At 41.9% G+C, this 16,877-nt stretch overlaps 1 protein-coding gene across 1 annotated transcript in view; it reads right to left on the reverse strand.

The window, feature by feature from the left end:
- Window positions 1-3,093: 3,093 nt before the first annotated feature.
- The window catches only part of ZNF606 (zinc finger protein 606), a 23,043-nt gene continuing 9,259 nt past the window's right edge, over window positions 3,094-16,877 (reverse strand). The window contains exons 5-7 of the mRNA XM_012655875.1: window positions 13,391-13,517; window positions 12,996-13,091; window positions 3,094-6,308 (exon numbers count right to left, since the gene is read on the reverse strand). Of these exons, the coding sequence (XP_012511329.1) occupies window positions 4,330-6,308; window positions 12,996-13,091; window positions 13,391-13,517 (2,202 nt within the window). The 3' untranslated portion in view covers window positions 3,094-4,329. The remainder of the gene's footprint in view (window positions 6,309-12,995; window positions 13,092-13,390; window positions 13,518-16,877) is intronic.

The raw sequence follows: 16,877 nt of genomic DNA on the forward strand, positions 1-16,877 counted from the left end.
CGCTGATGGCACAGCACTCTACCCCAGGCAACAGAACAAGACTCTGTCCTCGAAAAAAAAAAACTGATTAAAGATATCAAATATCAAAAGGCCCATAGACAGCGTCTTACGAAGTTAAATATACACTTACCAAACCACCCAGCTATTCCATTCTTAGGTTTTTACCCAAGATAAATGAAAACTTGCATATAAAAAAACCTTGTAGAAGAATGTCCATAGCAACTATATTCATAATAGTAAACAACTGGAAACGACATAATGTCCATCAACAGGTGAACATTATAAGTAATTGTAACTCACCTACCCAGTGAAATGCTACTCAGCAAAAAAGAGCAAATCACTGGTATGTGCTACAGGGATGAGCCTTGAAAATATACTGCTGAGCAAAAGAATCCAGATACAAAAGGCAGTGTATGATTAGAATACTGTATGATTCTATTTACATAAACACTTTAAAAAGACAATTTTAATATATCGTGTCAGACAGCAGATAAGTGGTTTCCCAGAGCTCGGAGAGGTGGAAGTGTTCTCTATTTTTATTATAGTGGTGGTTACAAGGCTGTAGACATTTTTCAAAATTCATGAAACCGTAGCCTTAAAAGAAAAGTCATCATGATGCATACTGGTGGTGTTTAAAGCCTGGGTGAGATCACCAAGAAAGTGCAAGAAGATAAGAAATGAGCACCCTGACATTAAGAAGAGAGGTGAGGAAGAAACAGCAAGGGGGCCTGAAGTGAAGGCCAGAGGAGCAGCGAGAAAACTGAGAGGTGTCCTGAAAGCCAAGTGAAGAAAATGTTCCGAGGAAGTGATCCAGTGGCTAAGAAGCTGCTGATAAAGTCAAGGAAGAAAACTGAGAATTGAACAGTGGATTTAGCAATGGGGTCATGTGGCAGTGAGATGGGCCTGAAGTGGGCTTGAGAAAAAAAATGGAAAAATCAAAAGCCAAAAAACAGCAGAGACAGCAAGAACAGACAACTCTTGAGAAATTCTGCTAAAGTGAAGTGGAGAAATGACGCACAAGCCTAGAGGGGATGCAGGATCAAGAGTTGTTTTGTCTTAGAAATACGTTTGGATGTTGACAGGAATCATCTGGTACATAGAGAAAAACTAATGATAAAGGAGATGGGGGAGACCGACTGGAGCGATGTCCTGGAGTAGTGGAGGGGACGTGGGCTCTGGCACACAGGCCCAGCCAGCTCACGTAAAAGTACTGACACTGCAGAAGGGGACAGAGGAGGTGGAGGTATGTTATGGAAGGCCTCTGCCGATTGCTTCTATTTTCTCAGGGAAATAGAAAAGCAAAATCATCTGCTGGGACTTGGCATGAGGGAAGGTCCAGACAGGGGATTGTTAGAATCTAGGCATTAGTCAATTAGCTCAGGGAGGGATGATTAAAATGCATCAGTGAAGGGGTTCGTCACTGGTGGGATGGTTCTAGGGATCGTAGTGGGAGTGACTGGCTGTGGGAAGGTGTTGAGCAAAACTATCAGCACAGAGGAAGTCAAAGATCAGTACGATTGGGACACTGGAATCAGGAAGTACTATGATGGGGATGGTCTTAGATGCAGTGAAGCAGGAGCTGGAATCTTTTGAGATGTGCAGTTGAGCAACCCATTGGTAGATGATTGCAGTTAGAAACAGTGGGTGATCACCTGGTGACCCCAAGAGCTGGAGCTGAGTTTCAGAGAGAAGGGACAGGGAGCAGTCTGAAAGCAGAGAAGAGAGGGAGAAAAAGCAGTCGGCCTTGGAAAGGAGACAATATACATAAGGGAGACCCACAGGAAGAGAGTGAAGAAGGACTTCTGGTGGCTGAATGGTAACAAGCCCAGCAAGTTTTGGAGTTGAGGAGTGAAAGACGGGGGTCAAAAAGGGAATGAACTAAGCCATATGCATGTTAGAATGAGGGAAACAGAGGGGACCTGGGCATCCTGGCCATGTGAGAACACTGAAATCAGTCTTGATAGTTTAGTGTCATATAAGGCTGTATGTGACAGGTGATAGGGTAGGAAGCACCAGAAGTCTGAGATTTCTTTTGACTCATGGATGTCGGCTGAGCACAGGAGGCCGTTTTAGGAATATTTCTTTTAAAGATAATAAGCTTGTTAATGAGGTTAAAAAAATAAGTTACCAGGATGCTTGTGGAATATTACGTATGATTTATGAAATCCTTTGGAATCCCTAAATCAGAGAATTTGGATTCACTTTGGGTATCAGAATACAATATCCATATCATATTGGCAGTATGATTTCGGATACATCATGCTGCTGTCTCTTAACAGAGATAATATTGCTAAGTCTATTCTATCCTAGGGTCTTTGCACATATCACATAAGACATCCATCAATAACCTTAATTTGCTCCTACAACATTCATTCAGTGACCACCAATGGCATCAGTCCCTGGAAGGTAAGGAATCAAACGGGAGTCAGAGGGTGAACACAGCTCCCCCAGGACACCTGTAAACCATCATTTCTCAACCACTGGGGAGTCATGGACCCCTTGAGAATCGGAAGAACCTTATGTACCCCAGATTCCTATTCAACACTCTTGAAGCCTATCTAGGAAGGATCCTTGGCCCCTAGTTAGAGACCCGCTCTAGGGAAAATACAGGAAATATTTACTAATTGGACGGAAGCCACCTGAGTTCTCTGATCCGTCTTACCCCTTTTCTCCTGTGAGTACACAGAGACTTCCTCACTCTAGGTGGACTGGCTAGCTCCCTTCTCTTCCCCTCTGCCCTATCAAGCAATCTTTTCATCTGGAGAAGATAAAGAAAAATTAAACAATGAATTCAAGGGAGACCTTGAGAAATGGTGCTCCAACATGCAGTTGTGTCTGTGTAAAAGAATAAACACCCCTGCCCTCTGCTCCGTCAGGGGCATTCTAAACCCATCAGGGGGCTTGCGCAGACCTCCACTGAGTCTGCCTTCATGCCCTGTAATCTTCAGGGTTGTGGGCAGTGAAATCCAAGGGAATTCAGGTCCCAGAAAATGCAGTGATTCTAAATGTCCAATCCAGACTTCTTCATATTCCAAAAGGATCTTAACTCTGTGTTACCAGAAGTCTTTCAGGACAGAGGGACCAGGTAACTTAATTTCTCATTGTTTAGGATTTTTTTTATTATCAAATCCCTACTACAAAAACACTGAACAGAAGGAAAAATTAGGGACAAAAATCACTGGGGAGACAGCATAATATAGTGGTTAAAAACATGGAACTCTGGAGCTAAACAATCTCAGCTCCACTCCTTACTAGCTGAGGTCCTTGATCAGATTCCTCAACACCTCTGCTTCAGTTTCCCCATTATTAAACTGGGATAGTAGTGTGTGTATCTCATAGAGTTAAGGGGCTTGAACAAGCTAATACTTGGAAAGCATTTAAAACAAAGGCTAGCACATGACGAGTGCTATGTGATTTTGTGAAACCTTAAAAAAAACTTAAATTAACTGGGTTAATTTCTCCATAGATCTTTCAGATCCTTATCCATACACCCTTTTTTTAGATCTGTTACAGCAAATATGTATATACAATTCTGTGTTCTTTATTCCTTCATGTAATGTGTACTGATGCAGTGTCCACAACTATAATTTATAGTGATTGCCTAAAACAAATCACAAAGTAATTGCCCAACAATGCAGTGAATAAACAGTGGACACCAACACACTGGGTTGTCAAGTATCACCTTTTGCTCCAACATCAGTCTCACACCTACAGGCGATAACTTTTCCACCATTAGTAATCTCATTTACTAATCTTTTCTAAGGTTAATCTTGATCAACAGTAAATACACCATTCAATACTATTCTTTTCTTAAATTCAGATTTAGTATTTCATATTCTATTCCTTAAAGGGCACCTAGATTCTTCCCTTATAGTAGCAAAATCTATAATTATGCACAAAATGTTATTGTAAAGTTTTCCACCCAATACTCCAGCGTGATGAAAAACAGTGTATTTCCAGTCAAAACACTTTTCTCGACATGAGGGTTTTTCCCTTAATTCATGGTTATCTACAAAGAGGTGAGAGCTCTTGCTAAAAGATGCCTCATTCCCCACAGTCATGTTCCTCAAGTATGTACTCCTGGTGGACCATAAGGGGAGTGTAGAGTTTCCTTCACTGTAATTATTTGATGTTGAATAAGGGCTACATAACTGCTGAGAGCTTTTCCCTATTCCTTTCATTCATAGGCTATCTTCTAAGATATTTTCTATTAAATAATAAGGGGAGAAGTCTCACTGAACTCTTAATGAAAATTTTCCCCTCTTATTTTTATAGGGTTTTTTCCAATGTATTATCAAATATACAATAAAAGAAAAACCTCTCATCAATTCAATTCAGTTTCTCTTCGTTGTGATTTCTCTGGTGTTGAAGTAGGGCTGAGTGCCCACTAAAGGCTTTTCCACATTCATTGCATATAAAGCGTTTCTCTCCACTATGCATTCTCTGATGAATAATAAGAGAAGAATTCTTACAGAAAGCTTTCTCACAATGATTACATTTGTAGGGCTTTTCTCCAGTATGGTTTCTCAGGTGTACAATAAGGGAAGAACTCTCATTAAATGCTTTTCCACATTCGTTACACCTGTATGGTTTCTCTCCAGTATGAGTTCTCCGGTGTGCAATAAGGTGCGAGCTACAGTTAAAAGATCTTTCACATTGATTACATTTATAGGGTTTCTCACCAGTGTGAATTCTCCGATGAGCAACAAGGTGACAGCTCTGACTGAAGGATTTTCCACATTTATTGCATTCATAAGGTTTTTCTCCAGTATGAGTCCTTTGATGCCTAACAAGGTGAGCCATCTGGCTACAAGATTTTCCACATTTATTACATTCATAGGGCTTAATTCCAGAATGAATTATTTCATGTTTAGTGAGGGCTGAGCGTTCTCTGAATGCTTTGCCACATTCCTGACAGTTATAGGGTTTCTCTCCCGTGTGAGTTCTCTGATGAGCAATAAGATGGGAGCTCCAACTAAAGGATTTTCCACATTCAGTACATTTATATGGTTTTGCTCCAGAGTGAGTTCGTTCATGTTTACTAAGGGCTGAGTAATCTCTAAAAGCCTTTTCACATTCATCGCATTTAAAGGGCTTCTCTCCGGTATGCATTCTCATATGGGCAATAAGATGGGAGCTCCAGCTGAAAGATTTCCCACATTCAGTACATTCGAAGGGTTTCTCTCCAGTATGAGTTCTCTGATGTCCAATAAGATGGGAGTTCCAGTTGAAAGATTTCCCACATTCATTACATACATAAGGTTTTTCTCCTGTATGAATTCTCTTATGTACAATAAGATGAGAATTCCAGCTGAAGGCTTTTCCACATTTATTACATTCATAGGGTTTTATTCCAGTGTGAGTCCGTTCATGTTTAGTAAGGGCTGAACGATTCCTAAAAACTTTTCCACATTTATCACATTCATAGGGTTTCTCTCCGGTATGAGTTTTCTTATGTTGAATAAGGTAAGAGCTCCAGATGAAAGACGTACCACATTCATTATATTCATAGGGTTTCTCTGCAGTGTAAGCACTTGTATGTTGAGTAAGGAATGAGTCATACCCAAAGACTTTTTCCCACTCATTGCATTTATATGTTTTCTCCACAGTACCAATTTTTTGATGTTCCAAAAAGGATGAGAAGTAAAAGATATTCTCATATTCTTTGTAATCATACTGGTTTTCTCCAATATGAAGTCTTGGATGTTCATTAAATGATGGGCTCTGGTTAAAGATTTGATGGCATTCCTTATATTCATAGAGTTTTTCTCCTGTATGCATTCCTTTATGATCACCAAAATGTATTATATGATTGAAAGATTTAACAGCATCAGTACATTTGAAAAGATTATCACCGGTTTGCACTCTTACAGGGTGAACAGGTTGAACAGACTGGTAGAAGGCTTTGTCATAATTATTATTTTCACAGGTAATCTTATCTGCATACATTATGGCTGAGTTACATCTCCAATTTTCAGCATGTGTATCAGGCTTATAGAAATGTTCTATCTGAGAAACTCCCTGAGATGGAACAAAGTTTAAGTTCTGGCTACACTCTGTCCCAAGTTCAGAGAATTCAGAGCTTCTTTGAGACAGTACTTGCTTTTGCATGAAGACCATTTGCCTCATAGCTGTACTCTGGTTCATGTGGTACATTTCTAATTGGTCTTTACATCCCAAAACTTCTAACCTGGAAAACCAAGGATCATTCCATATGTATCTTTCCAACTTCATGCCATGGGATTGTTCTTCCTCAAAAATGCTCTGTGTTGGGATCAATGCTTTGCTTTCAAGATTTCTCATCCATTCTGAAATAGACAGAAAAAAGCTGTGAGAGCATAGAAAAATGCCTTAGAATAGAGTGACAAAGGTGAGATTCATTGTCCATATTATCAAAAGGGCAAGTATGAATTTCTTTTCAAATACAGACTTGGAACCCAGAGAAAGATCATAATTAGGAAGAAGAAAATAGTACAAAGTGAACACTAGTTAACCAGAATACAAAGTGTGTGCTGAAAACTAATAAAACCATTTAAAAGTACTTTCCCATGAAGAGGAAGACCAGAATAAGGGCATGCAGGATAAAGTTAACTCTGCGGGCCTGCGTGGCTCAAAACTTGCACGTTCCCAAGATGGCCTGTTTCATGACTGGCCCTTAGCCAACTTCTGGGAACTGAGGTCTTGAAATGTTCTAATAAGAATGTTTCACGTGCTCCAAGTATTGAAGCACACTGTGCCAACTTCTCTAGACAGTTTGTGCAAACAGTGTCATTTATAGTGAGTGAATACCTGCTTTTCTTCTGGAGGGTCTGGGGCTTCGGTGATTGCCGTCCAGTCACATAGGCACCGTGTGCCTAGATGACCAACCCCCAGTAAATATCCTGGATTCCTAGGCTCAGGCAGGTTTCCTAGTAGACAATATTTCTCACCTGTTGTCACAACTCCTTGCAGAAGGAATTAAATGTGCCCTGTGTACCTCCACTGGGAAAGGACTGCTGGAAGTTTGCACTGGGTCTAACTCCATGTACCTTTTTCCTTTACTGATGTTGCTGTGTATCCTTTTATAGTAACAAACCATAATCCTGGGTATTATTAAAAAAAGCTCAACATCTTTAATCATCAGGGAAATGCAAATCAAAACCACAATGAGATATCACCTAACTCCAGTGAGAATGGCTTTTATCAAAAAATCCCAAAACAGGCTGGGTGTAGTGGCTCACGCCTGTAATCCTAGCACTCTGGAAGGCCAAGGCAGGAGTATCACTTAAGGTCAGGAGCTCAAGACCAGCCTGAGCAAGAGCAAGACCCCATCTCTACTTAAAAATTAGCCAGGCAACTAAAAATAGAAAAAATTAGGTGGGCATGGTGGTACATGTCTGTAGTCCCAGCTACTCAGGAGGCTGAGGCAGAAGGATCACTTGAGCCCAGGAGTCTGTGGTTCCTGTGAGCTAGGCTGATGCCATGGCACTCTAGCCCAGGTGACAAAGCAACACTCTGTCTCAAAAAAAAAAAAAAATCCAAAACAACAAATACTGGTGTGGCTGCAGAGAGACAGGAACACTTATACACTGTTAGTGGGACAGCCAACTAGTACCTCTATGGAAAGCAGTATGGAACCACTTCAAAGAACTAAAAGTACACCTACCATTTGATCCAGTAATCCCACCACTAGGTATTTACACAAAGGAAAAAAGGACATTTTATAAAAAAGACACCTACACCTGAATGTTTATAGCATTAAGATTCACAATTGCAAAGATGTGGAAACAACCCAAGTGCCCACTGATACGTGAGTGGATTAATAAAATGTGGTATATGTATACCATGGAGTACTACTCAGCCATAAAAAGAAATGGTGAATTAATACCTCTTGTATTAACCTGGATGGAGCTGGAGACCATTCTTCCAAGTGAAGTATCACAAGAAGGGGAAAACAAACACCACATGTACTCTCCATTAAGTTGGAACTGATCGATTAACATTTAAGTGCACATATGGAAATAAAGCTCATCAGCAATCAAGCAGGTGGGGTGGGGTAGGAAGGGATGAGTAAACTCACACCTAAAGGGTACAATGCACACTATCTGGGTGATCGGCACACTTATAACTTTGACTCAAACTGTACAAAAGCAATTTATGTAACCAAAGTGTTTGTATGTTTACTTGTACAAACTCATACCTGTAATATTCTGAAACAAAAATTTTTTAAAAAATTGTGTCCTAATTCACTTTTGTTTCAAGTGCTTCCTGCTCCCTTATCTTGACAAACATTCAAAAAAAAAAGAGGGAATGGGGTTAAGAGAGAGTATCACCAAGTGAGGCTTCAAGCCACAATGTTATCCATGATGAAATGCTCTCACATTATTTCCTATTCCAGAATCCAGTCAATCACAGAAGATTCAATACCTCGAAAGGCAAATATCATCAGGGTTTAAAGACACCCCTAAAGTTACAATTCTTCTAACCACTACAGAATCATTTTCAGAGCAATGATTCAAGAGAGGGACTAGAAAGATAGCACAGTGGAATGAAGCAAACATGAGAATTAAGTCTGATAATCTGTATTTAAATACTGGTTCTACCACTATCCTTAGAGGACCTTTGCTGAAGACTAATGAATGAGACTGTGAATCCAGTAAAATGCCTGGCAAGTTCAATACACAGGAGCTACCTATTATCACTGCCTAGATAAAAGTCCTCCAACAACCGAAGGAGTCTATATTAATTTCCTTCTCCTGTTGTTACAAATTTCCACACACTTATTAACTTAAAATAATACAAATTTATTATCTTAAAGTTCTGGAAGTCAGAAGTCCAAAATGGTTTTCACTGAGCTAAAATGAAGTTACTGGGAGGGTTGCGCTCCTTCCAGAAGCTCTAAGGAGGAATCTGTATCCTTGCCTTTTTCAGCTTGTAGAAGTTGCCTGTATCCCTTGGTTGACAGCTCCTTCTTCCATCTTCAAAGCACATCAGTCCAACTTTTGCTTCCAGCATCACATCTCTCTGTGTCTCTGACCCTCACTCACAACAATCTTCTGATTACATTTAGAATTCACCCAGATCATCCAGGATAATTTCCTGATCTCGAGATCCTTAGTTTATTCATATCTGAAAAGCCCCTTCTGCCATATAAGGTGTCATATTCACAAATTATGGAGATCAGGATACAGATATCTTAGGGGGAGAGTTTATTATTTAGCCTGCCACAGGATCTAAAGCCCCAGGTCCCAACAGGATCTAGATCTTTGTCCTCTTTTTCTAGGTTTTTCTTCTCTCTTCACTGTGCACCATTTTCCTCCTTTTACCACCTAAGTCCATTAAAACAGAGGCTCTACTCTGCTCAAGAACTGACATTTATTACTAATATTGAGCTTAGCTCATAGAAGCTAGTGAATGATCTTCAAATAGCTTTTAAATCCTTCCAGTAGAAACCTTTTCAAATGGAGGCTGACCAATTCCCTGACCAAATGAAAGACTGAATGAACAGTTCTTGTCTGTTTATTAACTTTATACTCACTCAGTACTCAAGTACTCAGTACTCGTGGCCTACTGAGTGTCCAGCACCAGAGACAAGGCAAGAAAGTATAGCTTCTTCCCCCTGGAAGTTACAATCTATGTGATGAGAGGACATACCAAACAGTGATGAAAAATACACACGAAATATCACTGAGAGATCATGGGTTGTATGTGGGTAGGAAACCAGAAAAGGAGATCAGCACTAACAGAAGCAATTAAGAATGGTTCGAACTAAAGAAACAACATTCAAGCATGGTTCAGACACAGACTGCTAGTTCAGCATTAGCAAAGTCATGCGTTACACAGCCAACCTGTAAGGAGAATAATCAGGATGCCAGCTGGGTGAACTATAGGAGATACTCAGGAAATGAGAAAAATAATAGAAAAATTGGAAGGTCTTGAAATCTAGTTGTTCTGTTTGTTAAAAGGCATTGTAGGTTTACTAACAGGAACCTCATAATGGAAGATTTCAGGGAGATGAATCTAGAAATAACATCTGAGGTGGCTAATAACAAGTCAGTATTTCCTCATCAACTGGAGCTGGAATTTTATCTGGAAGGGGCTTGACTTAGGGTGATGGAAGCTAAATGACACCACTTACATTTCAGAGAAACAAAATCTCAGTAATCAGAAGAGAGATTACTTCTTGGAGAGGAAAGAACAGGAAGTCAAAATGACTTCTCCATCTCCAGTTTAGGGGAACTACAGAAGGCTAGTGCCATAAACACACCTCAAGAAGATGGGGAAAGGAAGGAAGAGAAGAAATTCCTGTTCTATCTGCTGAGATCAAGGAGACTATTAAGATGCTTTGTAAAATGGAAGTACAAGGATGGAGGCATTGGAACCACAGGGCTCAGGATGGTAACTGAGAATGGGCAGCACTGAGGATAAAAGAATTAAAGATACCGGAATTCTTGCATTCTTAGAGCAAGGTTTCCAATCTGAATAGGAGGCAACTGGTAAGATTCTCCACAAAAGTTCCCTTCATTAGAGTGGGTGGGAGATGTCCAACTTCAGGACTCCAGAAGAGGCCACGGCATATTGTTAAATTAAAAATAACAAGGCAAAGACAGTGTGTATAGTATTCCACTTTGGGAAAAGTAATAATTAACTACAATTCCTTTATGCTTGTAGTTGCATAAAGAAACTCTGCAAGCACACAATAGAAATCACTGCAGAAAGTGATTAATTGGGGCAGAATGTCAGTGAAAATGGCAAAGTAAGGACATCTAAAATTTTACCCCTCCATAAAAGTAACTAAAAAACTGGCAGAAACTGTCACAATCAACTTTTTTTTTTTTTGAGACAGGGTCTCACTCTCTTGCCCAGGGTGGAATGCAGTGGCATGATCATAGCTCACTGTAGCCTCAAACTCCTAGGCTCAAGCAATCCTCCTGCCTCACAGAATCAACTTTTTCAAAATACTATAAATTATTCAAAGCTTTGCAGCAACCAGGGAGCATTTATTCAAGAAAAATAACTGAACTTCAATAAGAACAGAGTGAGCTTTGTGGCATTTTAACTAGTCCCATTTTTGGCTCTCCAGCTCAGGAGCAGAATTTGAAAATAACAGCTCCCATTTCTGGTACTAGAGTGAGCAGAACAAAACTGGAGCTGTCTTGAAACCTCATTCCCAAAAACACAGGCATTACTAGACCTGCCTGGTGGCTCCCTGGAAGACCCTGCTGGAAAGGCTTATCTGTGTTTTGTCTGGAAAACTCTGACAGTAAACTCACATAGTGTTAAAAGCCTATAGGGAGAAGGTACTTGTCAGACAACATTTACAGGCAATGGTCTAAAGTCACCACTGCCTGAGGTGATGGCATACAGGTGGGTCCAACAACACACTAACCAAAAAGATGAAAACAAAAGCTGAGGAATGAGATGTCCTGAGGGCTCTGGAAGGCTCCAACCTATAAGGCCACATGCATACACACTATAATTAAATTGTCAAAAGGCAAAGCCAAAGATAGAATCCTGAAAGCAGGAAAAAAGAAGCAACTGACATACAAGGGATCCCCAATTAGATTAACAGTTTCTCATCAGAAAGTATGGAAGCCACAAAGAAAAAAAAAACTGAACCAAGAATTCTATATCCAGCAAAATTATCCTTCAAAAACTAAGGTGAAATCAAGAGATTCCCAGATAAACAAAACCTTACGGCTGGGCATGGTGGCTCATGCCTGTAATCCTAGCACTCTGGGAGGCCGAGGCGGGAGGATCGCTCAAGGTCAGGAGTTCGAGACCAGCCTGAGCAAGAGTGAGACCCCGTCTCTACTAAAAGATAGAAAGAAATGATCTGGACAACTAAAAATATGTATATAAAAATTAGCCGGGCATCGTGGCGCATGCCTGGAGTTCCAGCTACTCGGGAGGCTGAAGCAGAAGGATCGCTTGAGCCCAGAAGTTTGAGGTTGCTGTGAGCTAGGCTGACGCCATGGCACTCTACCCCAGGCAACAGAACAAGATTCTGTCTCAAAAAAAAAAAACAAACCTCATAGGGTTTGATGCTACCAAACCTGCCCTACAGGAAATGCTAATGGGAGTCCCTAAGGCTGAAATGAAAGAACACTAAACAGTAGCTCAGAAAACACCAATAAAGGGAACTATATAGGTAACTATAACAAGACACTATAAATACATTTTTTGTTTGTAACTCCTTTTTTCCTATGCTTTAAAAGACAACTACATAAAGCAATAATTATAAATCTATGTTGATGGACACACAATGTATGAAGATGTAATTTCTGACATTAACAGCATAAAAGGAAGAGGACAGAGCTATACAGAAGCGAAGTTTGGGTATACTCTAAAAATTAAATCGGTATTAATCCAAGTGAGATCGTTATAAATTATAATGTCAATTGTAATCCCCAGGACAAATACTAAGAAAATAACTCAAAAACTTATAGTAAAAGAAAAGTGATTATCTGAGTGTGTGCCTCTGTGTTGCTCTGTGGGTCTATGTTTGGTGGGTAAGAGTAGTGTAGACAACAGCAGGGAGTATAAATGAGATTTTTCAGCTTACACATTTTATGTAGCTTTGAATTTTTTGAACCATGTGAATAAATTACCTATACAAAAAACCTATTTTTGTTATTTTTTTTTTTTAAAGAAGCACCTGTGGCCACAGACTTTAAGTTTGGCAATAGAGGAAATTAGAAAAAATTTCAAAGTAGGTAAGTGAATGAGAAGTAACCTTAGAGAAAAGGACAGCAGAAAATATGGGAGCCAACAAGAGAGCAGATGTCAAGGGAGAGAAATTGCAGCATACAAAAACTGCTACCTTATTCGTAAAGTGGGGCGTCTTTGTTCTAAATCAATAGCAGCAAGAAAGTCAATACAAGAAGGAAGAAAGCTCTTCTAGTGGGAATTCTGAATGTTTCTGAGGATGGTAACTCCTCATGGTCTTAGCCCATTTCTCAAAAAAGGAGGCCTTGGAGGAAAGTTCCTTGCTCACACCTGGGGCCTACCCTCACCTGGACAAGTGCTTTGAGGATATGCTTGCTCCACCGACCATGGCTCTTCTCCTTGCTCCAACAGGGAGATGACCTCGGGCTTGGTGATCTGATTCCCTACGCATGGAGGAAAAACATGGGACTTGTGTAATGAGGCTTTGGAGCAGCCAAGGAAAGCTTCCCTTGCCTACTTTTCCCTGTGACTTCTCACTTGGGCAAAATAAGCATGGCTCCTCCCACTCTCCCCCTTTGTGCTTCATAAGCATTAGGAATTTCGTCCCTGAACCTCAGGGCTCAAGATCATCTCAGCCCTTCTGAGACACCTCCCTCACCTCCCCAGTGAGCTTTTAAGCACGGAGTAGCTAAAAGCATCGCAATGGGAACAGTTTCATTTACTTGGGTAGCAGCAGCCTTACCCACGGAAAGCAGGTGCCCATAGGTCTCCAGCATCACGTCACGGTACAGGGTCCTCTGAACGAGGTCCAGCTGTCCCCACTCTTCTTGGGTGAAGTCCACAGCCACATCCTTGAAGGTCACTGGTTCCTAAAAGAGCATACATGTTCCTTCTTAGCCTGGGGCCATCCCCTCCAATGCTTCTGGGGATGGAGTGAGGCTGACAACCCTGGGGAGAGGAGCCAGGATGCAGAGGAACTGTCCTAAATATTCAAGATTCTGACTAATGTGGGTCAGGCCTCATTGAAAAGCCCCAGAACCCCACATTTGGGATGTACTCTTAGAGAATCAGATACCTGGGCCCACAATAACCACAGCAAAGATGAGGAGGCCTCTCCTAAGAATCTTGCCGAATTCTAATGTGGACAAGATTGCCACCTGGGCAGTGACTCCTCCTCTGGAAATATAGCATTTACCATGGCCTGGACCAGAGGAGAAAGAGGCTATGAGCACTGGTTTTGGCCCAGAGAACCGGGGGCTGGAGTCTTTGGTCCAATATGCAGATCTAGGACCTGGAAGGGTGATCTGAACATCAACAGGCTGTCTTCCTGGCCACAGCAGAGAAGCTTCCATTCCCAGATCATCTCTGTCCAAGGACTGGAGCTAAGGGTGAGTATAACGTCCCAGAGCAGCCTGGGCCAAGGAGAGTCAGTTACACTTGCTATCAAAAGCACATGAGTGAAAAATAATCCAAACTGACATTTTTCGGAAAACTGAAACCCAGAAAACTCACTGGAAAACTAGAGGAAAAGAAGAACAATAACCTAAGTCTGATGTCTGTGATGGACATATCCCTTACAGTCCTTCTAAGAAATCGACTAGAGCCTCGAGTATCTGGGCATTCCTGGGGCAGAGTGGGTAGTGCGTGGAGCTGGGTCGCAAGCCCCACACCCCCTGCTTGCTTCTCAGCCCCCACAACCTACCCACACGCTATGGCCCACCCCAGCTCTGACTGTCCTCCATCACCAGCGCACGATCGGCCCCGAGACAAACACCCACTGATGCCTGCACAGACTGACGCGTGTGCGGTACGTGTTTCCACTCCAGGGATCCCCTGGACCTCTATTCCTCCCATTCACCGCTACATCACTTCTCTGCCCGAATGTGGACTTTCCCGTGGCCCTCCTTTCTGCCCCTCCCAGGCACTGCGTATAAACTGCGCTTGTCACCTCTGATGTGGGCCAGCCCTCGCAGCCAGGTCTTCAATGTGGACTTTCACCGTGTCCACCTGAACTGTTTCCCCTCAACCTTCACGTAACTGGTTTAAAACAAAGAACTGATTCTGTCCCCGATGATTCCCTCACCCAGAAAAGTCAACTCCTGCTGACACCCCACCGTGCTCAACCTTACTGTAGCCATGGGGAAGACATCCTCTTGTCCGTGGCTAAACTTTGTCTGTATCCCACCTCCTCAGAGACTACGCCCTGCCGAGCACCGTCTCTCGTATCTTCACATCCCCCTTTGGAGACGTCTCCTCCGACCTTGCCCGTCACCGCACCTCTTGTGACAGCCAACTTCCTGCACCGCACATTCCACCCTCACTTCCTTTTCCTTGTCTTCTAGCTGTTACCCCACCGCAGTTCGTTCCCTGCCTTTATTACCCATTTTCCTATTCCTTGGCATTGGAAATTTTTTCTTTATATTCATCATTTTTGCTGATCTATGGTGAAGCATTTTGGGGCAATAAGTAAGCATGAATTCTATGATTCTTATTTACACCAAGCTCTCACCAAGATCTCCAATGATTTGTGATTGCCAAGCCCAAAGTTCAATCTGTCTTCATCTTCTTTAACCTTCTGCAGCGTTTGAAAGTGCTGACCACAACCTCCCTCTGTGAAACACTTCAGGGTTCATGTCGATTTCTTGGTTTTCCTCTTACAGACCTGCCCAGACCCAGGACGCTTGATTGCTACTGCTTCTACATTTTGTGGTAATATAAAGTGTTTTGATTTAAATGTAACATACGGACAGAACAGGGCCTAAAACCCAAGCTCAGTGCACTTCCACAGAGCAATCACACCTGTGGAACAGGCTGGGGGGCTGTGCTGACTGTCCAGCATGCTTCTGGCCCCATACTAGTCTCACGCTACCTAACACCCCCGGGCGTGGCAACTTCTTGGATGGCTTCAGTGTTCACCTACACTTACCATCGTCCAGACCCACACCGTAACAGCTGTCAAGCTGGTGAACTGAACCACAAATTTACTTCCCACCCCTCCCAGGACCCCAGCGAAATCATCACATGTTTAAAGAGGAACAGAAGAATTACATCTGACAGACACAAGAGGCATGAAAATTGAGAGTGGTTCTGCAACCCCTAAAGAAACAGTGGACAATGACAATGACCGCCACAGGTGAAAGGCAGACAGGGAGCTTTATAATGGAGGGATCAGTCTGACAATACCTGCACCCACTAATCCGTATCATCTGAAGATGTGACAACCAGACACTGTGTGCCCACTGATGCAACACAGTAGGAAGGACCCAGCACCACCTACAGAGTATTCTTGCCAAAAATACCAAATGAATCTCCTCAGGCCTCTAGTTCAACTACCAGTTTACAGGAGACGAGGGGATAGAGGAACTCATTCAATGACATCATAAAAGCAAAAATCAGGCAAGCTAACAAGACAAAAGACCTCGTCTCCTCAGCATGCAAAGCACGTGCAATGTGTGGGCCTTGTTTAAATCCTGATATAAACCACACAGCAACTGTAAAAAGACATATTAGGGACAAGTGGGGAAAACAGAATGTGGACTGAGTGGTAGGTAATATTAAGGAATTATTGTTAATTTTGCTGGGTGTGATAAAAGTATTGCAGAAGGTATGTATCTGTTAGATATATACACAGAAGTATTTAAAGGTGAAATGATACAATTCTAAGATTTGTTTTAAAATACTCCAGTTTAAAAAAAACGCCATGTTGGAATAGATGAAAAGAAAGGCAGAAAGCTGCAAGCTGACAGCTGCTGGCGCCGGAGAACGTGAGTGCCTGTGATGGGCTTGATAACACCCCCCCAAGGGTGCCATGTCCTAATCCCCAGAATCGGTGACCGTGACCTTAACGATAAAAGGGATTTCACAGACGTGAATCATTAATTTATAAGGGCCATGGGCTGAGGAATGCGCTTCCAAAAACTGGAAAAAGGAAGCAGATTCTCCCCTGGGGCCTCCCTAAGGAATACAGCCCTGAGACCCATTTTAGACTTCTGAGCTCCAGAACCATAAATTCATGTTGTTCTAAGCCATTAAGTTTGTGGTAATCTGTTACAGTGGCCACAGAAAACACAGGGTTAATGTTCTAGTTCTACGTTTAGGTTTAAAAAAACTCCTAAATAAAAAAGGGTTTTTTCAAAGAAAGTAAGAGAAATAACCCAGCCAATGAAGAGAATGGGCCATCAGCACCCAGAGTCCCACATATTCCCGCAAGATGCAGATCAAAGTGAGGC

The sequence above is a fragment of the Propithecus coquereli genome, unplaced genomic scaffold (assembly GCF_000956105.1).
Source record: "Propithecus coquereli isolate 6110/MARCELLA unplaced genomic scaffold, Pcoq_1.0 Scaffold490, whole genome shotgun sequence".
In the NCBI taxonomy this organism is placed as follows: Eukaryota; Metazoa; Chordata; class Mammalia; order Primates; family Indriidae; genus Propithecus; species Propithecus coquereli.